At 29.2% G+C, this 26,769-nt stretch overlaps 4 protein-coding genes across 4 annotated transcripts; 2 read left to right on the top strand and 2 right to left on the bottom strand.

Moving 5' to 3' along the window:
* Positions 1-7,419: 7,419 nt before the first annotated feature.
* LOC111213105 (probable 2-oxoglutarate-dependent dioxygenase AOP1) lies at positions 7,420-8,884 on the top strand. The gene is made up of 3 exons (XM_022714766.2): positions 7,420-7,866; positions 7,955-8,291; positions 8,357-8,884. The coding sequence occupies exons 1-3, from the start codon at positions 7,484-7,486 to the stop codon at positions 8,603-8,605; spliced, it is 969 nt and encodes a 322-aa protein (XP_022570487.1). The 5' UTR covers positions 7,420-7,483; the 3' UTR covers positions 8,606-8,884.
* Positions 8,885-9,235: 351 nt separating this feature from the next.
* Positions 9,236-12,814, bottom strand: LOC111213107 (TIR-only protein-like). The gene is made up of 2 exons (XM_022714768.2): positions 11,153-12,814; positions 9,236-11,061 (listed from the first exon to the last, which is right to left on the bottom strand). Exons 1-2 carry the CDS (start codon positions 11,689-11,691, stop codon positions 10,977-10,979), a joined length of 624 nt encoding a protein of 207 aa, XP_022570489.1. The 5' UTR covers positions 11,692-12,814; the 3' UTR covers positions 9,236-10,976.
* Positions 12,815-20,939: 8,125 nt separating this feature from the next.
* On the top strand, positions 20,940-22,058 carry LOC111213106. Its single transcript, XM_048738455.1, has 3 exons — positions 20,940-21,102; positions 21,348-21,553; positions 21,703-22,058. Exons 1-3 carry the CDS (start codon positions 20,941-20,943, stop codon positions 21,932-21,934), a joined length of 600 nt encoding a protein of 199 aa, XP_048594412.1. The 5' UTR covers position 20,940; the 3' UTR covers positions 21,935-22,058.
* A 4,016-nt stretch (positions 22,059-26,074) lies between these two features.
* On the bottom strand, positions 26,075-26,667 carry LOC106358664 (protein DOWN-REGULATED IN DIF1 11). Its single transcript, XM_048738940.1, is given in 3 exon segments — positions 26,075-26,100; positions 26,103-26,440; positions 26,585-26,667. Coding segments are annotated over 3 exon segments (447 nt in total).
* Positions 26,668-26,769: the final 102 nt, after the last annotated feature.

Raw genomic sequence — 26,769 nt, 5'->3', positions numbered from 1 at the left:
GCTATTGCTTTCAATCACATTAATTTAATTACATTAAACTAATTAACAGAGAACAATATTATTTATGAATTGTGAAAATAAAAGACATTCAATGAAAGATAAATCATGTTTAATTAAGGGATAATTTGAAAGCTACCTTTTATAGTTTAAAATTTGAATGATACTTCTATTTATACGTTTTGAAAACGACACGTTTTATGTGGAAAAACATTTTTTCCAGAGTTGAATTAGAAAATTACATGTTTTATACTCCTTCCGTCTTTTTATATATGACGTTATACAGTTTTGCACAAATATTAAGACAATCAGTCTAATATCTATTTTACCCTTCATTAATTGACTACCTTATATTGTAATGTACATGAATTTTAATAAATACAGGGAAAATGCAGTCTTTTGTCACTATCATTCACATTGTTTTTTTAGAATGCTAAATATATTGAAACAAAAAATTTGTTCCAAAACGTCATGTAAAACAAGACGGAGGGAGTATAAAACATAAAATAAAATAAGTACATAAAACTATTTATATGGAGTATAAAACATGATAATACCAAAATCATATAAAGAAAGACGGAGGGAGTATATAAATTGCTTTTTATCGGAATGGGCATCGTGGGTTTATTTTTTATATCCTTATTCGTTTGCTGTTTACTTCTCCAGTTCCCCAGTTAATTTTATTGGTTTATTTCTCTGAGACATATTTTTTTCAGTGTGGCTCCAAATAATTAGTAGAGCAGCTGCTACAAGACTATTGACAAAAATCTGTCTGATAACGTATATACTGTATGTGTTTCAAAAAACAAAAGGTATATACTGTATAAGTTTCGAAAAAAGGTCTGTGCTGTAAAATAATCTGGTGATGATTAAAGTACTGTATAAAACAATCAATAAGAGTTTCCATTTTTTGCCCCAAAAAAAAAGAGTTTCTATTTCGATCGGTCTCTGTAGAGGTGGTGGTGCTTTGACTTTTTGTTCATGTGAAAGCTTTTAAATATTTTAGTGCTTGAAATCTCTGTGAACTATAACGGGGACCAAATAACAAAAACTGTAAGCAATACTAGGGGCTGGCTACGAAGCCAATAGGTGGGGGGAGTCAGCGGACCCAAATATTTTTGAAAAATCTATGTTTTTGTTTACATTGTGACCCCGCAAAAAAAATTGACCCTATAAAAAAACAAAAACATTAAAAGCAGAAACTTGAATATTTTTTAATAAATGATTCACATTTTTGTGGTATAAGAACTTGGTCTACTATCAAAATTAAGCACAAATTTATGCACAAGAACTAGAGTTTAACTCGCACGTGCACATATTTTTTTATTTTATAAATATATAATTTTGGTATTATCATAATTTTTTAAAATATATAATTTAAATTTTAGTGTTATATATTGTGTAACTCTTTAGTTTTTAAGGTTTTTTATTACACTATTAGTATATAGTGATTTGTTTTATACATTTTACTTTTTTTATTAATTTCTTTACGTTTTCAAGTTCTGTAAAAAAAAATTCATAATCTGAAATAATCAAATAGATAATGTTTTCAAGATAAGTTTTTGAAGATATATAGTTGTAGATATAAAATTTTAACAAATGTTAATAATTTATTTATTTGTATAAAAGATATTACATAGTTTAAGAATTTTAACCCGTTTAACTGTGAATAATAATGTATTTAAATAAAAATATTTTAAAATTTTCAATAGGTAATTTACCAATTTAATCTAGTTTGTCTTACTTAATTCATATAATACTTCTATTTTAATATAATAACCTACAGTTATACAATTTATAGAAAATAACATATAAATTTTTATTTATTTTTACAATACTATTTTAACAAATAGTAATTTACAATAATATTATGTTACTGATCACAAAATTAATTAATTCACTATATTATAAAAAACTATTTACATGGGTTTTAGCCAGGGTGAATTAGATACCTGGCTACAGTAAGGAAAAAATTAAAGAAATAACCATATAATAAAATAAGACTTTTGACGTGACAATTTGGTAAAAAGACTGACTACTTTCTCTTTGAGTGTGCGTGGCTATTTCTCAGTTGTGATATACATTGTTGTTATGTTATATACAGTATTTGACATATATAGAATGGAACAGTCGATTAACATCAACAACACATCACGGGGAGGGGGGAGGAGGTGAGAGAGAGTTTATATTCTATGTTTCCTTAATAAAATAGAACAAAACAAAACAATGTATCATTTGAATATGAAACTGACCAAAAGATCATTTCATACTGAAATAGATTTTCATGTACACACTCTTCTGATTAGCACTTTTTAATCAGAAATTAAACTAAAGTAATACTCCTAAGGATGATTTAATTGGGTCTAAAGGATCCAATTTCCGATAATATCTCCCTTTGAAGACATTTGCAAACAAAGATTCTGGATTATCAATCAACCTCTACAATTGTTTTGCTAATAAAGCACTATTAAAGTCATGTAAATCAGAAAATCCAAACCTCCTATGTCTTTATGTCGACATAATTTATCCCATGAATACCAATAGATACCTTTAGGAATTCCACTATTACTCCACTAAAAGTGTGCTATTATACTTCAGTTTTTTTGGTACTATCTTTGGAACCGAAAACATGATATAACATGTATTCGCATTGCTGATGCTACTAATTTTATAAGGAGTTCCTTCCCTTTTTTGTAAGAAACCCAACCGTCCAACCATTTACTTTGTTGTTGCTATTTCACTAAGAAATCCAAAAATCTTACTTTTTGATCCCATGACTTTCTGGAATTCCCAAAAAGTGTCACACCCCTCCCATTATTTGGGTCCTGAGTAGATTATGTAATTCCACTCATATACGTCTGATATCTTATGTCCAAATTCTAAGAAAGATTTGGAGAAGTTTATTTGTTGTTCTGACACTTTCTCATAGTCTTTAAGAACCTTCAATATGAGCCCCACATTCTTCTATATGTGCTTTGCAGAAAAATAAGCTGCAATCAAAAATAAAAATGGGATATCGTTGTACGATGAGCATATCAGGAAAATGTATCTTGTCAGATTCATTGACGTGAGTGCCTCATGGGGAATCTTCTCTATGAATGGTGATCTTGAAACCGTGGTTAGACATTTTGAATGATGTGGTGGTTTCTTATTCTCTCATCAAATAACACGATGGTTAACTAATCCAACAGTTAAGTCTTCGACATCCAGCAGAAGATCAGATGATGATCCTCTTTATTTTGAGGCTCAAAACAACTCCTATCTTTTACTGAAGACAACGTGAAAACATTATTTCACGTGCAAGCGACAGAGGGATCTTTAAGGTTATCATGCTTACCTTCTGAAAATCGGTGACTCATGGTATCTTCTTTGAAGCTGCTACTCGATTGACTCTTGATGAATACTCGGATGCAAATTGGACACATAATAGAGGCTGTTACATGTTATCATCTACAGAGGCGGAGTACGTATTCCTCTGTGGCAGACACATCAACATAACTTTGATATATTCTCTCAGTGGTGAAAGAAATTTGTGTCCATCTTCCCTAGAGTCCTGTGATCTTTTGTGATAACATTGGTGAGATTCAGCTTTGTGTCAACCTCATTTTTTATACTCGTATGAAACATGTTGCACTCAATTATCACCTCATTTAAGAATATGTAAGGTACCTGGTGTCTCTGTTTGGGACTTTTATGTGTGTTTAGCTTATCTGATAACACTCAGATTTATATAACATTATCAGATCTTTAAAAAAATATTTGAGCCAATCATACCGTTCAAAAGTTGTATATTACAAAAAAAAAGAGTGAAAAATTGCGGTATTTCCAATTACAAGATTTAAAACAAAGGAGTTGTCAGAAACCATAAATATACGATGAGATGTAAGATTATAATAAGGGTTTTAGTAATAAAACTCCTCAACTAAAGATGGATCATAAAAAACTCATCAACTAAAAAATTGACGAAAGAAACTCTCAACTTTAATTATATTAACGTATGCCCCTCCGTTACTGTATTTTAGACGGAGGATGACAAACATTAACAAAATTAAAGTTGAGGCCTTCTTTCATCAAATTTTTAGTTTGAGGATTTTTTTTACAATCTATCTTTAGTTGAAGGCTTTTATTACTAAATGAGATTAAATGTTTTAAAAAATTTATTATCACATATATACTATTTAAAAATCTTACAATCGATTTATAAGCTTTTAAACTAAATTATAAATTCATATCCAATAATTTATCAATTTTATAAACCGATTTGTAAAGCTTTATAAATATTTTAATACTTTTACAAATGATTTTATAAGGCTTAAAAATGATTTTATAAACTCTAATAATTTCTGCTACTAGTTAGGATGAAATAATACATGGTTATTCGTGATGTTACGAAAATACGAAGTAAAGCAATAAAGCTTTATAAAGGAGGAAACACATAAATGTTTCTTATATTACTATTGGCAAATATAAAATAATTTAAGATTTCCAAGTTATATTAAATTCTAAGTAGTGTAGAGGATAATTAATTAGTTTAGAAATTCAACCTTCCTACTTTAAGTATGGCGTCAACTTTCTTCTCCTTTTTACATAATTTCTAGACTTCGAGCCATATTTCTTCTCTTTGATTTCCGAACCAATATGTTATACTTTTACCATATTAATCAATAAAACTATATCTTGATTCGCTTTTTTTTCTTTATTTATTTACTTCTTATTTTTATAGTATGATGAACAACCATATCTGTAAACTTATAAAATCATTATTAAACCATATAAAGCATTTATAAAAGTATTAAAATATTTATAAAGCTTTATAAATCAGTTATAAAATTGAAAAAGTAATGTATAATAATTTATAAATTATTATAAAGGCTTATAAATTGATTGTAAAAGTTTTAAATAATGCATAAGTGATAATAAAGATTTTAAAGCATTTAATCACATTTAATAATAAAACCTCTCAACTAAAGATGAATCGCAAAATAACCCCTCAACAAAAAATTTGAGGGAAGAGACCATCAACTTGAATTCCGTTAATGTTTGTTACCCTCCGTCTAAAATTCCGTGATGGAGGATGATAAACATTAACATAATTAAAGTTGAAGGTTTCTTTCATCAAATCTTTAGTCGGATGTTTTATTACTAAAAAATCATTATAATAGTATTATTTAAAGCATCAAGTATTTTTCAAAACCTTATAAAATTGAATATGCTATTATTAGATTGAACTAATTTTTTTTTGAATTCATAGAAAATTTAGGATTGTGTCTATATTGAATAATTTATATTTTATAGTTTAAAGTATGTTTTATCGCTAAAGTTAGGACTGTGTATACTCCTGTTACAAGCTTCAATAAATATTTTAAGAATAAAACTATTAAAACAATATTATAGTATATCTTTGACAGGAGATAATCCAAAATAAATTAAATAAATAGCATCAAATAATCAAAAACATGTTTTTTTTTGTTTTTAAACTAGTCCACATGATTATGTGTATCTTATCAAATCTCCTAAATATATATTGTATTAATGGATTAGAATCTCTTAGTATCTCATTACTTAATTGAGACTCTAACAACATCATGTAGTTAAACTATTGCTTCTCATCAATGGAGGTTATCAATTCAACCATCAATCCATATTGTGGTATATAAATAGCATCTATAGCCAGCAAGATTGATAATCAAAGTGATAATGTTTTACGAATCTGAATGTATCCCATTGATCAAAATGATTTTCTTATATCAACAATCAAAATGATAATGTGATATAAATCTGAGGGCTAAATAGTTACATAGGAAACTAATGGGAATAATCAATTCTTTATCATTCTATAAAAATTACACCATTTATGAAGAACATTTGCTTCTTATGATTTTTTATCATATTTTATATTTTAAAGACCTATATAACAAAAGCATTCTTTATCAAAATTGATATAGAATAAAAGTAATAAATATTCTTTTTCATTCCTTTTTATTTTATTTCCACCTATTGTTTTCTATTCATTTCTATTCATGTTTTGATGATCGTCAGTTAGAGCCTGAGTGTTATTAGATTGGTTCTCTACTTACAAAGTTCCATTTATTCGATAGGATGAAACTTCAAATTTTTTTAAAATTATTTGAGCCAATCATACCGTTCTAAAGTTGTATATTATAAAAATAAGAGTGTAAAATTGCGGTCTACATTACAAGATTTAAAACAAAAGAGTTTTTAGAAATCATAAATATATGATGATATGTAAGATTATAATAACATTATTAAAAGCATCATGTGGTTTTCAAAACCTTATAAAATTGAATATACGATATGCCTTTATTAAATTTCAATTATTTTGTTTTGAACTCATAAATTTTTTTTAGGGCTGTGTCTAATTGAATAGTTTATATTTTTTATATTTTAAAGTTTAAAGTATGTTTATCATGAAAGTTTTGACTTTGAATACTCCGACTACAAGGTTAAATAAATATTCTAAGAATAAAATTATTAAAACAATATTATAGTATGTCTTTGAGAGGAGATAATACAAAATAAATTAGAGAAATAGCATCAAACAATCAAAAAAACATGTTTTTGTTTTCAAACTAGTCCACATAATTATTTGTATCTTACCAAATCTCCTAAATACATATTGCATTTATGGGTTAAAATCTCTTAGTATCTCATTACTTAATTGAGACTCTAACCACATTATGTATTTAACTATTGCTTCTCTTCTCATCAATTGAGATTATCGATTAATCTAACATTTTCACATTGTGTGCTATCCAAAGAACATCTATATACAGAAAAGGGAAAGATTAATGCTCAAAGTGGTAATATTGTTGTACGGATCTGCATGGCATCCCATTGATCAAAATAATTATGTTTTATAAATCTGAATATTATCTGATTGGTGCTCTACTTTAAAAGTTTCATTTTCAATAAGATATGATAAAAGTTCAGTTTTAAGTTACTTGAGCCAATCAAACCGTTCTAAAGTTGTATGTTTTTTTTTTTTTTTTTTTTTTTTTTTTTTTTTTTTTTTTTTTTTTTGATAACTCTGGTATCTGGGCTGCCACAATCCCAACTATCCCCCCGAAAGGGGTCCAGCGCCCCAACGGAAGGGATGTTAAATCCGTTGTGGCCAAGACTCGAACCCGGGTGGCGGGCAGTACAGCTGTACCTCCTTTACCACCAAGCTACGAGCGCTTGGTTTCTAAAGTTGTATGTTACAATAAAAAGAGTGCGAGAAATTGCGATCTTTCAACATTTAAAAGATGTAAAACAAAAGAGTGTTGTCAGAAACCATATATATATAATGAGACGTAAGATATGATAATATTATTAAAAGTATCAAGTGGTTTTTTCAAAACCTTATATAAGGACACATAGAGAGACATCTAAAACATAACAAGTTTGTTTTTTTTTTTTTTTTTGAAACTAACATAACAAGTTTGTTGCTCAAAAAAACATAACAAGTTTACAAAAGAGAGAAAAAATGGTGAGTTTGGAAACTACTCCTGCTCTTCAGCTCCCGGTCATTGACTTCACAAGTCCAAACTTAAAACCAGGAACAGTGGAGTGGGACTCAGTGAGAGGCGATGTCCGGAGAGCTCTAGAAGAGTATGGATGCTTTGAGGCCTTGTACGATAAAGTTCCTGTCCAACTTCGCGAGGCGGTTTTCAATGTTTCTGAGGAGGCTTTCCAGCTACCTTTAGAGACTAAACAGAGAGTTGTGTCAAAAAGAAAATACAGAGGATATGTAGGTCAGATTCCAACTTTACCTCTTTTTGAAGTCATGGGCGTTGACTTTGCAGAAAATGAAGATAAAGTAAACGAATTCACTCATAAGCTCTGGCCTCAAGGCAATGCAAGTTTCAGGTTTGGATCTTTTAACATTTTCTTTTTATTTAATTTGTTTGGATCAGTTTGAAACAGTACAAACCCTAATATTTCTCCGTTTCTGCAGCGAGGCAGTCATGTCATTCACGGAGAAAGTATCAAAACTTGACTTAATGACCAGAAGAATGATAATGGAGAGTTTTGGGATCAGTGAAAACTACATAGACAAACATTTGAAGTCGACGAAATGCCTCATGAGAATGATGAAGTACCAAGGAGTTGAAGAAGAAACATTGGAAGAGTTGGGTATGGAAGTTCATACAGACAGAAACATGCTCACCATACTTTGCCAGAACGATGTAAAAGATGGTCTCGAGGTAAGGGCTAGAGATAATAAGCACTGGATTAAAGCCAATCCTTCCCAGGATTCTTCGTTCATTGTTCTTGGCGGAGCTACACTACATGTAAGTTTAAAACCAAAAGTTGTTTGTGGTCTACGTTTTCTTTGATGTTTATGATAAGTGATCAGGTACTTCTGAATGGTCGGGTGGTTACGGGTGTTCACCGAGTGATGAGGACAGGAACTAAAACAAGATTCTCAGCTGGATTGTTCTCTGTTCCTAAAAAGGACCATTTGATATATGCACCAGATGAAATCGTTGATGCTGAGCATCCTCGCTTGTTTAAGCCATTTGATTTTGAAGCGTACTTTCAGTTTACCACTGAGGGACCTGGAAGGAGAGATCTAGCTGCACTCAGGACATATTGTGGCCTTTGAGCATTAAAAATAACGTCTGTCCTCAAAAATAAGAAGAAACTTTTATGATTTGCTTTTCAGTCGTCTCCACCTTTCCATGTAAACCTATCTCCATCAGAATAATATAAATAAACTTTCACTTTTAAGATTATATTGAGATCACATAAGGTTCATACTACTGATCGTGACGTTTTTTCTTCTTTAATCAATCATCAATCACATGGAGATATATTTCTTGAGATTCTTACATTTTATCTATTGTTGTTAATGTGATAATAATGTGTGAGGAGCGCTCAAATTTTAGGATCTTGAATACAATCTTTGCCATTTGAAGCCATTCTCTGTTCTGGATTTTATCAGTCGAATACAATTAATAGATCATCTTAATTTCTGTTGTAATCATCAGATATACCCACCAAATCAATAGTCTCAACACGTTCAGGAGAAACACCACAACATCACAAAAGAGCTTCATTTATTTAGTAAGTGAGAATCAGAACTTTATGAAGTTAAACAAACAGAGAAAACAACATGCTTGAAACGTTGAAATCGTTGCCGAGGAGCTGCCTAGACATGAATTTTTTTTTTGATATGGAGTGACCAAGTCGAGCTTTATATCAATCCCCTCTGATATGCATCTACAAAAGTTTCACAGTTACAATAAAAAATAAGCTATATTCAAGATGTGATCACCCACTCACACTCACCTTAAGTAACTCCTCTCTGGAGACAACTATTTTATAGCAACTCTGCCTACTAAGTCAATCCTTACAGCATCCGCCGCTTCATTTATTGCCAGCACAAGATAATTTATTGCCTTTTTTTTTGTCTCGCACCATTTTGCTGATGAAGCTACATGAGAAGAAATGAACTCACGTAGAGACTTTCGGACCCAACCTTAAGGACAAGTTTCACTTTGGGACCACTCTGATGGGCCTGAGAAGATGGGATATAAACGGCAATCAACAATAATACACTAGCCTAATCAAATGTTTCTCAATTTAATCTATGTTTTATCTATGTCCTTTGTATAGATGTTGGGATTTGTTTACGCTCATGTCCAAAGTCCAACCTTTTTATTGTACGATTAGTACGACATTGTTCACTTTACAACTAAGAGACAAACCCATATAGATTTACTTTTGGATTTTTTCTCAAATATCTCGTACTAATCAGAATTAGACTTCTTATTATATTAGACATTATTTATCTAAACTTCTGATGTGGCATTTGGATTGGCATCTCTCGTTATTTCCGTCAAACCAAAGACTGTGTACACACCTTGTGTCCTTTCTTCCAGTGAATCATCTCGGCACCTATCTTGTCATGTCTTAAACATTCGGCACCTTAATTAGACAGAGGATGCTCTTCCCACAACTGAATTTCCAAGATCTTCAAGACTAATCGCTGTCATATTGCTCTCCTTCTTACTTGAAGGATATTTTAGTCTTCTTGCTTGGAATTTTTTCAAGTTCATGTCCAAATTTTTTATTATTTGATTATTATGATATTGTCCACTTTGGGCTTAAGCGATAAGCCAACATAAGTTTACTTTTGGACCTCTTACCAAAAGGCATCGTATTAATCAGAGTTAGACTTCTTATTATATATTATACATTCTTTATCTAAACTTTCGATATGTGATTTGATTGACATCTCCCATCACAAAATAAGTTGAATTAAGTCTTTCTACATTAATTCTCTGTTTTAACTAATCATCCACTTTCCACAGTTTTCCCAAGATATAGGAATCATGATAATTCCGTATTGCTTCTTTGTATCTCTCTTTATTCTATAAACCAATGAAAAACAACATAAAAGGTAATCAAAACTACCCATAAACAAAAGTTCATTTGTTTTGTTCTCTAACTTTAATAGAGTTTGGATCTTGTGTCTCAAGTAGATCCTAACGTTGTTCGGGTTCAAAGTATGGAACCACAATCTTTTTTTTTTTTTGAAACACAATCACTCTTATCTTCTACTGTTGTTAACTATCCGTTTTTTTCTTTATCGTAGTTCTTATATGTTTCCAAAAAAAAATGTTATCGCTATGTGTCATCAGTTCGCATAGAAAATGAAAAATAAGAATTAATATTTTTTTAGAAATATGAAGATGTTGAAAAGGAACCAACAGTTTTTGGTATTAGGAAATATAAATAGTGAATGTTATTTTATTTTTCTGAACTTGCCACACATACCAAATAAATTTACAGAAAGGAGATCAGAAATCTTCTTTAAGAAAATAGTTATTGCCTCTTATGTCAACTATCAATAAGTAGGGATACGTATGCATGAATGAAATCGATTAATTAGTTAACCATAGGAGTTTCTAAAAAACGTATATATTTGAGAGAAGCACTTAATTTGGAGTTAATCAAAGTTCTTCCAACGCCTAGACACTTTCATCTTCAGCCTCTAACTCCACCAACCTCTGAACAATAATATCCGATGCACTTGTAACAACCTCCGATAAATTCCTAAAATGCGCCAAAAAGGTTGAAGAAAATGTTGAGTTATATCAGAAGTTTTAATAGAACATATTTGTATATAATGGACACTCAAAATTACCCTTTATCGGAATCGAACATAAGTCCGACGATATCTCTAGCTTCTTGAAGAGCCCATCTAAACCGTTGGATTTCATCATCAGGACATCTTACCCTTTCGATGACAACATCGAGTTGTGAAGGTTTGATGTCAAAAAATATTGGTATGATCCTTTTCTTGGACTCCATTATAAGCGCAAGCTCGTGCAAACATGAATAAGAATGGCCATAGTTGGGAGAAAACACGGTCACTGCGACTTTAGAAGTGTAAATTGCGCCGTTGATATGATCAAAAATATGATCTCCGGGTTTCAAGGTCTTGTAATCCAAGAATGGACGTAAGTTACGGGCTTTGAGATTGTCGTAAAGCAATGTTGCAAGGGTTTTCTTTGTGTCAGTTCCTCTATGGTTGATGAAAACATCACACAAAGCTTTGGGGGTTGATGATGATGAAGAGGCTTTATGGTATGTGTATGTATTTGTGTATATATCGAGAGAATGTTTGTTATTTAGCTGAATGGACTTGGATTGTTTCATGAAGTCAAAAAGCCTAGAGATCATGGCTTTGTTTGGTGATGAAATAAGATAGGATTGTTGGAATGATTAAATTAAATGAGGCTTTATGGTGTGTGTTTGTGTAACTATGTATGTACGTATTTATGTATATATATAAGGTTTTAAACCGTGGAAACTGTGGTAAAAGAGGACGTAGGGGTCATGATCTCTTCAACTAGTAGAGTTCTTGATCATTTATTTCTTCTGTATTTTTACATTTACCCTAGATATGTATTGGCTTCTCATATTCTAGAACATATTTTGCTTGATTCTCTATCTGTCTTCCAAAACTGCATGACTTCACTGTCAATCTGTCATAGCTTGTATGTTTGTCCTTTTTAATAGGAAACCCTTTTGTCAACAAAAAACCATACGGTTTGAAGTACCATTGTCGTGATCTAATGGGCTTGAATCGGCGAGAAGAAGACAAAAGAGAAGTGGTAGAGTTTGAACAATGCAAGATGAATATTTTACTAGAGGTTGTCCGCGTCAAGAAAACTAGTTTTGGCAAAATCTTATTATTTATAATTTATTGTATCATATATTTGCTCTCTAGTAATGATATTAAACTTTTGTAAATCTTCGTTCATTTTTAATAATATTAACCAGTTACCAAAAAAATATATATATATATATTTGCTCTCTAGCTACTAAAAAAAAAAAAATACTATAATTAGTTTTGAAAGAAAATATATCATAAATATATAAGACCCAATACTCAATAACAATTTTCACATACATTAAAATAGTTAAAATGATTGTTAAATAAGCTTTTATTTTTTGTGAAAATAAAATTCTTATTAGTCATTTTAAATGATGAGGTTCTGTACATCACTTAGATGGCTTGAAATTTTAAAAATAAAATAATAAAAGTATGTAAAATGTTAGTATCTGCAAAAGAGTGTATACATTTCAAAATTATAAAAGTGTTGTGTATATGAAATGTAGTTTGTAGAGTACTAACTAAATAGTCTATAAGTCTACACATGTGGACAAGTAGGTATTATCTTTGGTCGCTTACTTTGATATTTTCATTTGTGTAAATTAATAAAATTTAACAAACAACGATTCTACGTAAGTTATAAGAAGAATGAGAAATAAGAAAAGGTTTAACTATTTCCCGTCAAAGAAGCTTCCAATGTGCTTGAAATTTTATTTCCTCTTCTACGAGTAAAAAGACTAGATGACATACTTCAAGTCTGAGAGTTCAACTCTTTCCATACGATATTAATAAATAACTTAAACGCATTTCGTAAACATGGGTTGATATATTATTTGCTACAATTAAAACTGATATATTTAACTCAATCATATTCTTCTTTTCTCTAAAAGTAAATGTTTTGAAAAAAAATTATAAAAAGATAAATTTTATGTTTTCTATAATTTATATTAGTTAATGATAATAAATTGTAAAAATTAAAAAATTAAATTAAGTTTATTGAAAAAATATTAATTTAGTATTACTAAAAAATACAAAATAATATATTTCTAATCAAAACTTTATATATTTTAATATTTAAAAATATGAAAAATTATGAAAATTAAATAGATGAGAAATCGATGATTTAATGCAGTTTAGATTAGTTCCTGATTATACTTATTTCGAGCCACCAAACAACATAAACTAAATCTTTAGTTAATAAGTATCAATAATGTATAATACAATAGTTAATTTTTAAATTTTTTTTAAAAAGTTTTTTTTTTAATCATGGTAAAACAATTGTATATGTTCTGATAATTAACGGTCGTCTGGACCTCTACATAAAATGGGAAAATATAAAAATTTGATAAAATAATTTTTTTATATATTACTTAACCGAATCATAGAACCAGGGGTATTCCTGAGCACAATTTGAAAAATCGGGATAGGACCCTAATTTTTTTTAAAAAAATTTACATAGAAAAAAGTCTCAAATTTAATAAAAAACATTTTTAGAAAACCCTCGTTAAATATTTTTAGGTCTCATCTCAGAGACGCCCCTGCATAGAACTCATGTTTTATAAAAGAAAAGCTCATGTGATACTTTATCAGAAATACTAAAATATATGTCGTTTAGAAAGTTTAGTTTTCTTTTTTGTTACTATACGTTTGGTTTAATTATAATAGCTTGAACTGTACACGTGAAATTTTACATGTAACTCTGTGATATTTAATGTTTGATATAGCTATAATTATTTTTCTTTGCAGATATTTTAGTTATATCTATATTGGCCGTAGTAGTTAGAATTTCCCTTTTTATATAGTAATTGATAAGAGTGTTACACAAAAAAAAAATAGTAACTGATATGCATTATAACATGTGAGCTATAACATGTGTCGATCACTCAAATAGTTTTTTGTCTTTAAAAATATGTTTAAATTACTAGAACAAATATAATATATGTTATTGATTATTTAATTCATCTAAACATATATTATACTTCTTATTAAACTAACCATAAAATTTACTAATAATCTACAAAAAATATTATAGTTTCTTTTCTTAAATAAAAGATATGGTATTATCTAATGTGATTAAAATATATATAAAATTAATGATTTTGAATAATAAAGATTTAATAACAATTTATGATCCTCTATCAGTTTTATTTAATTTTATATTACTAAAATAAAATTAAAAAATCACATTAAACATATAATAAAAACTTTAGATTTTTTTCGTATATGTTATATCTTGAATTAAAAAGACTATAAATTACGAAAAATTGTTAAAAGCCTCATTTTAATAATTTTCTGATCAATTATTTAATTATTATTTTTAAAACAAGAAACAAATGATCTAAAACCATATAAGTATGAAGTATAATTTAATAAATATTCAGATTAAAAATATATATCTGTTTTAATATCATTTAAATTAAACAATGCACCATATAAAAATAAAATAAATATTTTAGTTTCAAAATTTTAGAAATCTGCATCATACTTGAATTGATAATATTAAATATTTTTACATTTCAATTTGATCAAATTATTTAAATACATTTTAGATATATTTAATTATTTTAAATACATTTTAAAAATATATTTATTTAATAAAAATATTTATAAAATATCTCAATTTGTGCAGGGCGCAAGTCTTTACTTTAATTTTAAAATAAAACCTGATTGATTGGACTTTAAAATATGTACTGTATATAAGATATAATTTTAATAAGCTAGATAATCTTGATTAATAAACAAAATATAAATTAGCAAAGCTTATTATTTTTAATTTAATATGTGCATAAATTTTATGTTTTTATTTTCAATAATTTTTTAATTATTTTAAAATTACAAGAACCTATCTATAAATATTAAACTATTTTTATGTTAATTATTAAATAATTTACACAATAATTTTAAAATTACAAGAAACTATCTATAAATATTAAATTATTTTTATGTTAATTTATAAATTATTTTAAAATTTCAAGAACCTATCTATAAATATTAAATTATATAAATAAAATCCCTATCTTAAATACTAATAAATTTAAAAATGAAAATATTTTTTTAATTTATTTAATATTAAGAACTTTCGTACAATTTCTAAAACGCAGTAATATGGATATTGGATTTTTGGCTATTACAAATAGAAAAATGATTTTTTTGTTTATTTGGATGTATATTTAGAAAATAAAACTAAAAAATGTTGAAAAAAATAGTAGAATTTTGAAGGAAATATTAATTTTAAAAGATAAATCTGCATCATGATTGATTAATATTAATAATTTAAAAATATTTAAAATTAAATAACTAAGTTAAGGTCTAACTAATCACCCACCTAGTTACATTAAGCTAATAACAATACTTTTTGTTACAATGTAGTTACATGCATTTTAGTATAAATATTTTTTGGTGTAAAAAAAAAGTGTTTTGACCTCTTTGTCGGGAATCCAAACATTGTAAATAGTCTCTTACACCGGAAGTTGAATCCAAGTGGTGAAAGTTACAGCCGCAACCCCTTTACTACTAGGCCAACTCAACGTTGGTCTTTAGTATAAATATTTTAGTATAAATATTGTTACAATATAGTTACATACTTATTTGGTCAAAAAAAGGTTACGTACTTTTCACAGATACGCTGAGAGAATCAAGTCACGATGGAGACAAGAAAACGTTTATTTACATTGACTGTCTTTTTTTAGTCACACGCATGGACAGTTGAATGCATGCAATCGTATACCATACGTTATTTTCATAGAGCTTAGCGCGATGAAAGTAAGGATAAAAGACCTGTCCTTTGAAGTGACGACAGAGAGACTAGACGAACAGAACATAGCTACACAACAAATTACTGTGCTAAACTTAACAAAACCCATACAGTTTGGAAATTTCATTTTTCCTAATATGTTCGAAAATTAATTTTATCCATGACAACTATTGACAATTCAAACAATGTTGGGCTTTGTGTCCAACTAAAACAAATGTGTTCCATGTGTGTGAATTTAAATATTGAACCTTTTGGTCTAGTAATCAAGAGCTTAAACATGTCTACATTAAATATGGAATTTAATTCTAGACAATACAATTCATCGTTTACTAAAGATTTTGGAATGTTTCAAATAGAGTCATCCCTTATGGTTTTTATGTTACAGAATATAGGATAGGTCGAAGTTTCCATTGTGGATTAGTATTTCGTTGAAAAGAGGTGTTGTCGAATCGTTATCCATCATAACTGTGTACACTGAAATTAGTTGAATTCGATCGATTATCTTTGTAAGAGTTGATTCATACATATCTTATGATAATGTAACAAAAGAAAAAGAAGCTATTTATAAATCAGTTGGATCTCATGCTTTTGCATTGTCAGCACATGAACTATTTAACTCTACGTAAATACATAGACATATTTGAATTTAATACTTGAACTTAGAAAAAGAAAACTTCTAAATATATGCAACCGTCAATGTGTCGGTAAACTTCTGATGTAGAACAGTTTGTAGCTGAGTCAGTTTAGTTTAAACAAAAACGGTTTCGGGTTCGACTCGCACTGGTCACCGAAGATTTTATATGGGTTTTTTGGTCCGAAGAGACCAACACGTGGCCTGATCCATACCAAACGATCGCCAAAAGTTTTAAGCCTGCCACGTGGCTAGTCTGGACCCACAATGTGGAGGTCAAGAAACTCCTCGTAAATATCAAAAAAAAAAACGGCGATGCGATCTGATACCTAAAATAATAACAAATTTGAATTTTTAATACATTAACTTATAATAAAAATTTTTTAAAATAACTATGATATTAACCAATGAAAAATATACAAAAGCACACTTTTCTAGCCTCAAATCTGGGTCTCATAGGTAAATAATACATTATTTGCTCGTATAAAATCATCGTTTATGTGAGTAAGGAAAAACTATGTAACCTTTTCATTTTGAAATCATCTTCTTCAACAGATATATTTAAAATTAATTATATCAAAGAACTTTTCATGTACTATATCGGTTGCAAAAAATTTAAGGTCACGGGGGATTAATTGTGATACCCGATGTAGTATTTGTGGCACAGAGGAAGAGTCAGTTAATCATGCTTTATTTGCATGTCCTCCAGCTCTGCAGACTTGGGCTTTATCAAAAAAATCCTTCGGCCCCTGGTGTTTTTCCAACGAATTCGGTATTTACCAATATGGATTATCTCTTCTGGAGATTGCCAAAAGAACATGATTTTAGTAACTTTCCATGGATTATATGGTACATTTAGAAAAATAGAAATAATAAAGTTTTCAATAATAGAGATGAAAAGCCTCAAGAAATACTTAGATATGTGGAAGTCGAAAGCAAGGTATGGGCGGAGGCTCAGACTACAATTCCAGAAAGATAAGTTTTGGGTCCACAAAACTTTGAATGGCAAGCATCAGGACAGTCAAGAGTCTGTTTTATAGATGGTGCGTGGAAAGAGAATGACAAATTCACGGGGCAGGGATGGTTCTGCAGAGAAGTAGGATCAGAAGAGAAGATGATGGGGGCGATGAATCTCTGAAGGAGCTTATCAGCTCTACATGCAGAATTTGAAGCTTTGATATGGGCTATGAAGTGCATGAAGACCCTTGATCTTTCAGACGTAGTTTTTGACTATTTTCAATTGGTGAAGATGATGTCCTCACCAGACGAATGGCCAGCTTTTGCTACACACATGGAGGAGTTTCAATGAGTAAATGCTTCTTCTCTTCTTTCAAAATTCGACATATACCAAGAGCTACTAATCTAGTGGCGGACAAACTTTTACGAGGTGCTCGAAGTTCCTCTTCAACTGTGTTCTATGTTGATTCTACTTCACCGGTTTGGTTTTTCGAACCGATAAGTTTCTTATCATAGTTATTGTTGTCAAAAAAAAAAAAAAATAACACCACAGTATTATTGTAAAAAGGTAAACAAACAAAAAAATAATTTGGATTTGCTAAGTGCGTTAATTTAGGAATTCTGTCCCGTTTTTTTTTACTGTTTTCGTGATTGGTGACTTTTTCAGGCTGAGAATGGGAAGCAGGAAAAAAGCATTTCTCCCACCAGGTGGATAGACCACCTATTTATTTGCCATTCATCAATTGTTGTTTGATAAAATATGATCCATCTTTTTAATAATAAACAATTAAAGAACCACTAGTGGTTCAATTTTACAAAAGAAAAAACAAGTTCCGCTATGAACAGTATAAAAACATCACGTAAGGAGTGTTCTAGTATAGGTTAAAGCAGTTCTTTATTTTTAAATTAATATTAATAGTTTTATCATAATAACTACAATTATACCTGTTTGATAAAATATGTTTCATCATTCAAATCCAAAGTCAACATATTAAAACTAATGTGTTAATTAATATTATAGCTCACAACTATCACATTATTTTTGATATGTTAGTTAATATTAAAGCTCAAAACTATATTCTTACCAAAAATTATATTTTTTTATTATTTAAAGATCAGTTTAATTTTTACATATTTAATTTTTTATTATATTTTGAATTAAAACTTATATTTTGGACATTACAAATTATATTTTAAAAAACTACTCTAATAATAAAAAATAGTAACAAAAAGTTAAATAAATTATTTTAAATTAAAAAAAAAACAATTTAATTCTTTTGAGAAATAATTTTAAATTGATTTTACACCACTTTTATCGAAATATAATTATTTCATTTACAATGATTTTAAATAAACTTTTAATTATAAAAATAAATAGTAAAAGAAAATTATAAAAATTAATTTAGATTTGTACAGTACTTTGAACCACTTTTTATCCACTTTCACCATTCAAACATATGTTTTGTACCGCCAGATCCGCTTGATCCACTTTTGTTCCGCTCGATCCGCTTGGTCCGCTAGATCCGCAACGCTTGATCCGCTTTCTCCATTCGGAGCCTCAGTTTTCATTCCACGCACCGCTTTTATTTCACGATTCGCAACCTCTATTTGACGTCATCAAGAAGGTCAATGTTGTCAAACGCATTCAATTTCATATTAATCATCGGTTTCACAAAAATAATTTTTTATTTATCTTACAAAGAGTTAGTTCTATATTTTCAATGTGATTTTCATATTTATAATCTTTTCCTACCCTTTTAAACAATTAATAAATTTGTATTTAAATCATTTTATTTTATTAAACTGTATATTAAGTAAGATAATGTTAATATATTTTGTGATTTTCTTATTTCACATGAAATGTGTCAAAATAAACTTTTTGAGAAACATAAAGAATATAAAGTTACATTTTTGTTTTGGAATTACTCCAACGACTTTAATTATTAAACAAGGTATGGTCATTTTAATTAACCGGTAGATAAGGCAAAGAAAACCTCATCTGCACAATGTGCAGAAGCCCTAATTATCTATTTAGGCATTATTCGTTTTTTATGTTGGATGCTACACTTCGATGCAAATATTATTTTCAAAACTATAACATCTATAGAATCTGAATATTTGAGATGAAAATTATAGAGTTTAGATGTAAAATTTGCATTTCAAAATCCAAAAGGTTTAAATAAGATTCATTACAAAAGAAAACTAGTTTAGATTAATAAGAATAATAATAATAATAATATTATATATATTAAAACATAAGATTATTTCCCGTAAAAACTGTAAAATTAAATTTTAATATCATACAGTAAAATGAAGTTTTTCTGCTAAAACATAATATTTAGTTTATTTTTGCCAAAATTGCAAAGTCACATTTTCTGCCAAAACATTAAATTGAATTCTCCGTCATAACCGTAAATCATATTTTTTCCCTAACCGCAAAATTGTTTTTTTTTGCCAAAACCAGAAATCCCCCCCCCCCAAACAGCCGAATTGAGTTTTACACCATAACCGAAAAATTATATTTTCCACTATAACCGAAAAATTATTTCCCTTTCCCAAAAAGATAAAATTACCTTCCTCGTCCAAACCGTAAAATGAGCTTTTTTGTCAAAACCGCAGAATCACGGTTTTTCGCCAAAACCATAAAGTCATATCTTTATGCCAAAACTAGAAAATCGATCTTTTCCCCACCAAAATCACAGTTTTGCAAAAAAAATCTTTAAATCAAATTTCCTATGAAAACCGTAAAATTGGATTTCGTGCCAAAACCTTAAAATCAGATATTCTAAAATAAATATAATTATTATTTTGTTACAAATGTAATTCAAACATAATTATTCAAATACAACAGTTAATTAACAATTAATTATATAAATAATGTCATATATAGTTTTCTTTTGAAGTAACAGCATTAAAATGCTACTATAAAATAAAATAAAAACGAACAATTTAATATCTAAATGTTGTATCTAGATGTAATATAAACTATAAAAGTTAATACATTTGAATGTAAAATCTAAATATTGTATTCAGATGATGCAACTAAATGCAAAAACGAACTGCCTTTAGTTAGCACCACAGTTGTATACTACTTACTCAGATGTTAAAGTTGTTATTAAAATAAAAAACGAGTTTTGCGGCAAGCTGTTGGTACAGACTTAGCCGAATCTTGGAATATTGGTTATAGCGGTTGTGTGTGCCCCCTTGTAACTAAATTGAGTTTGTGTTTAAGGTTTTATTTTTTTCAGTGCTTCTTGTTAACTTCTGTAATTTTGTCAAAAACTAAAAGGCTTGGTAATAATATTTTTACTTTTTTTACCAAAAAAATAAAAATAAAAAACTGAAATCAGCGGCGTTGTCCTTTTCTCAAATTTAAATATTTTATAAGTAAAACAAAATTAATAATTTTGTAAGATTACAGTCTTTTCATTTTCTTTATTCGGTCACACTCTCTTGACAGTTTCGTCATCCATGTATTATATAATATATAAAGAAACGAAACAGCTTCGAGGGAAAGAGAACATCACGAGAAAATCTGCTGCCATGGCTTCAAAGCTCGTGATTATCATTGTGTTCATTCTAGATCTCATCGCTGTTGGACTAGCCATTGCCGCCGAGCAAAGAAGAAGCGTCGTAAGAATCATTACTCTCTCTCAAACTTTCATTAATGTTCGTTGCTCTGTTTCGTGTTCAGATCTGATTCAAGAATCAAGATTCGTTAAAAATATGTGATGAACTTAACAAGGATCCTTGTTTATGAGTTTGATTTAAAACCTGTAACCGAAACTCTCTCAAGATTTATATTATAGAGAGTTAAGATCTGTGTAGGTAACTGTAGCTTTGTAGGGCTAGATCTGAATGTAATGTTTGTTTTGTAGGGTAAGGTTGTACCTGACAAGGAGAAAGTATATGAGTACTGTGAGTATGGCTCAGACATAGCTACAAGTTATGGTGCTGGTGCTTTTGTGCTTCTCTTGACAACTCAAGTCATTATTATGTTGGCTAGCAAGTGCTTCTGCTGCGGCAAGGCTCTTAGCCCTGGTGGTTCAAGAGCTTGTGCCATCATCCTCTTCCTCATTTGCTGGTAATTATATATATATATATATATATATATATATATATATATATGTATGTATTTTTTTTTTGCTAACTAATATATACTTAAATCATAACGTTATATGTTTCATGAATCTGACGGTGACCCATTATTCTTTCTTTCTTTTTTTGTGACAGGGTGTTTTTCTTGATTGCTGAGATATGTTTGCTTGCAGCATCAATCAGAAACGCGTACCACACTAAGTACAGGAAGATGTGGAACGTGGATGAGCCTCCTAGCTGTGAAGTGATACGTAAAGGAGTGTTTGCAACTGGTGCTTCATTCGCACTCTTCACTGCTATAGTCTCTCAGTTCTATTACGTCTGCTATTCTCGTGCCAGAGATGATTACAAGAACCCACCTTACTAGTGGAACAGTTTGTTTCATTTCTCACTGATTATATATGGTATCAAAGATTTAATGGTTGTTATTGATTTGCTTATTGCTTGTATTCGTTTAAGCCCACATTGAAATTACCATAACATTTTCCGAATTGTTAGCGGGCCTGAATATCGGCCCATTAGCTCTAGTCGATGCCAGAGCTGCGAAAACAAAGAAATTGAGCTGGATAAGGACCACGATCAAGAAATGTTCGATAAGCTTCTATCCCAAACAATGCTTCCTTTTTTTTTTGAAACACAAACAATGCTTCCTTTGAGGATCTTTTCCATATAATGATATAAACCGTACTGTTATTAAGACTGATCAAAGATTTGAAAAAGATTTCAGTAGGTTTTAACTTTTAACAATGAACTAGATTTTGACCCGCGCAGGCGCGCGGGTATATATTTTAAAAAATATGATGATATTTGTTTTTCATATAATTATTAGGGTTTTACAAAATGAATCCAAGGAACAGAACGAATACCGATCCGAAAATATAGTATCAAACCCGAACATAAATTGATTAAATATTCGAATTATTCAAAATTTTGTTATTTAGAGAACCAAATCTGATCCAAACCGAAGTATTTGGGTACCCGAATTTATCTAAAAATATATTTATATACTTATATATATATATATATTAATTATTTTTAGATTTAACGTATATAAAACATTAAGAATGATATTTTTAAATTGGTTTAAATGCTTGAAAATATATATATAGATAGTCAAAAGTAAATATCTGCAATAGTTAAAGTATACTCAAATCACCAAAAATACTTAAAATAATTATTGATTCTGTATCCAAAATTTTAAATTAAGCCAATTGATATGTTAAGCTTAGGTATTCTGACATATGTTATTCAAATTTATAGGTAATATATTATTTTATTTATAGATTTTGAGAAATTTAAAATAGATAATGATTTAAAACTATAAAAATAATTTAAATGGGTTATCCAAACGCGAACCAAACCCGCAAAGATCTGAATCAAACTCAAACCAAAATTTAGAAACATCCTAACAGGACTTAAATCTTTGACCCCGAAAACCCGAAACACAAACCGATCAGAACCAAATCCGTATGGGTGCCCGAAATCCCATCCCTATTCATTATTATATATCGTATACTGTCATCATATAATTAATCGTATTTTATACGTACCATCATATAAGTAATCATATAATTAATAGTATTTTATACATACCATCATATAAATAATTATATATATTATATTTTTAAAACTTAATATGAAATATAAAAACCATAATTTGAGTTGGTATTTCAAATTGGGCTTTGTATTGTATTTTTATTATATATATTGACAACATTTTTTTATAATGGTTATTGAAAAATAATTTAGTAAAAATCCATTTTTGAATATATGTATTATTTTTAATCAATTTTTGATATAAATCAACTTTAAATTATTATTTTTATTTGAAATATGTGTATAAAGTTTAAATTTTGTTTTATGGTTAGTTTAGAAAAGAAAAAGTTTTAGGCAATTATATTGACCCGTTTTCGTATATTTTAAATCTGGCCTAGATAGATAGTTTCTTATAATATGATGGACTTTTAATTTTTCTTAATTACACAAGCCCATTACTTTTTTTCTTAATACTACTATCCTTGTTTCCAAACAAAATTAATTTTTTTTTAAAAGACTACAATTCATGTTTCCAAACACTCCAAATTTTTTTAATAATCCTATTCAAGTCTCCAAACACTCCAAATTTGTACTTGAGTTTTAATAAGATAGATGAAGAGACTAATGGGGCCTAGTTGAGAAGTTTTATTTTCTCCCTATCCTAACAAGTGTTTGTTTTAATTGACTACACTGCTACTTCGCAAGTTCGGATATAGCGTAAATTTTTTTGATAAAATTTGATTTTTTTAAAAAATATAATAGTTTTTATTGATTAATCATTAAGAATTATAAAAATTATAATTTATTTTGTAAGTTATTATTTCTACGTATAAAATAAAATATTTATATAAATAAATGTTACCCTCATAACTATAAAATAAATTCAAATCAATCTAGTAATTTTAAAAATCTTCTAACAAATCTATCAATAATTTATGCTTATGATTTGTAGTACCGTCGTTGGCTCCTCTGATAACCATCAGAGCGTCGATAGGATCATAGGAACAGCATCTCCATTTCCAGCACATACACGATGTACACCTCTGCAGGTTTTAAGAGACCTAATAGCAAGAGGCTGGAGTTTTTGTTAGCACGGTAGTTGTAACCAGTGGCGACATAGTAATAATAATGTTAGTGTCACAAATTCTACAAAATCCAAAGTTATATCAACAAATAATATAGATTGACCACATAATACTATATTTACTCCATAGGAACTTAATCTTCACGACATTAATCGCTAAACTAGGTAATTTAAGAATGAATCATATGAGAATAAAAACTTCAACTATACAGTAAACTAAACTCAACAATTTAAAGAGGTTACATGCTTACAAAAATTACTATTCAAAGCTAGCTTGGTTCTGTGTATTAAAAAGTTTGTATCTAAGTGACCACAACCAAAGATGTAATTCTCCCCGCGTGTGAAAACCACAAAGTACAAACTGGATAAATTTTGTGGATTATAAAAAAACTACAAAATTAGAATAAACCAACCTCTCCAGACTGAATTATAAAAGCAACATTGTATTCGCGACAACATGATACTTGAATCACTTGAGCCGAGAATAAAAAAATTGTATGCCTTAATCCTATGAAATATCTTATTTCCATCCCCTGAGCAAGAGCTCTAAACTCATGTAAACCAAGAGCACTACTTTGAGTTGATGATTTTACATTGTGACATTAACTCCCGTTGTTAAAAGCATCATTACATATACATAAACCAATCATACAAATCAAATCCAAATTACTTGAAATAACAAAAATAAACTATTTGACATAAATAAGAAAAATATAAGAAAAATATACCAATTTCATATGATATTGTTTATATTTTTCTTATATTTTGCTTATTTATGTCAGTTAGTTTTATTTGAGAACGATTTCAGTAGGCTCTAGCCATGTTTGAAAAACATAAGCAAAATATAACCAAGCATAAAGATTTCAGATAGATCAATATCATGTGACGCTGATTATTTACATTGATCAAGTACATGTTTGAAAGGAGGGATGACCTACTTGTGAATGTATATGATCTTCATATCCTAACAGGCGACCCTCTTGAGTAATCACCACGGTGTGATATAAATTTTCTATTAACATGATAATGATGAAGAGATCATTTGTTATAAAATTTAAATTTTAGCTGTCACGTATGGTTTAACATAGGTTAGCTCCTCTTTCCATAATAAAAAAAAAACTCACTCCTTGGTAAGTTTACTTTTAGATTTTTAATGTTGGACAAATTTTATTATGTCTAAATTTATGCTTTTCAGGTATCAAACTTTAGACGTTTATTTATCTTCTAAGCAAATTACAGTGATCACTGTAAAGTATTTTTTTTTGCTAAATAAGTAATATTTTTTTACTGTGATCCAATCAATGCATTGACTCTCATAACCCAGATATTCCGCTATAAATCAGAACGTTGTACGGACATATACCAGTGCAACATATTCTAAAATCGTGTTCCAATATAAGTAAGACTAAACATCTTTGCTAACAACAAAATCAAGCAAAGAATCAGGCAAAACTTTAAAAAAAAAAAACTAAAACAAACTTCTGTTTTTTTTTTTCAAAAAAAACAAACTTCTGTTACGGGCTTAAAATTTACAGAATCTTACAATCATTATATCATTCCACCATATATGATTATCATAGTGCTATTAGTTTCTTTTTGTGGGAATATACTCGAAGTTGTACTAGACAAAACAAAACAAAAGAAATTATCTCCACCACCACAAGCATAGCGAATTAATCAGAAAGGTTCAGCACTATGCATATATGAATACTTGTAGACATGCCCGGTCCTATGTATTTAGACATTTATACCACGAAAAAATATTTTGTTTTTCCATAAACCACTACAATACAAAAAAAATTGATGTCTTTAAAATTTAGATAAATTTAGATACGTAAAGTTGGTGCCTAATAAAATAAGAAATGTTGTATCATTCACTATAAAAGATCAAGCTTCAAAAGCCAGAGGAGCCAAATCCGAGAAGCAGTGGTCTGAACACATTTGTCCCAAGTCACCTTGCTCCTTGAAATCACCTCATATCCAATATTCTTTAGCTCATAAGTGGAGAAAATGAGATTCATCAGTCATTCATGATGACATTCTCTTCCAATCATCAAAATGTTCTTACAACATCCCTCCGTCATGGTCTTGTCGTTGATCAACCCGTCTGTCATCTTGATCCCCCATTTGAAGCTTAGTTTCTCCGTACAATCTTGGAGAAATCGGATGCGTTGTGTCGTCATGTGGTGCACGAGTACATGGTCGTAAACTGCACCTTGCGTTAGCCGTGGAGATGAAGTGATCGAGCGAGAGCTTGATCATAAGCTATTGATGTAACTACGAGAAGCGTTATGTGAATTGTTTTTTTTTCCTCTTCTTAACTTTCCAAACTTTACTTTATAGAAGTGACAAGGGCCAATAGATCTAGTCACATCGTTGGCTATCTTTTTCCATTACTGAGTTCTGTTTTCCGAACTATAATGTGTGCCACGTTGGAAGAGTTGAAACTCACTGAAATCATCTTGAAGGGTTACGGCCATTTAAAAAAAAATTTCTCATCTGATTTTGACAAAGATGTGCTGACTTGATCAATTTTGTTATCATATTTACCTTTATGCGTAGCTCATATAATATTAGTTGGA

Source organism: Brassica napus, chromosome A8 (assembly GCF_020379485.1).
Source record: "Brassica napus cultivar Da-Ae chromosome A8, Da-Ae, whole genome shotgun sequence".
Classification (NCBI taxonomy): Eukaryota; Viridiplantae; Streptophyta; class Magnoliopsida; order Brassicales; family Brassicaceae; genus Brassica; species Brassica napus.
Note: the sequence above shows the minus strand (reverse complement) of the source record. Positions and strands in the feature narration are given on the sequence as shown.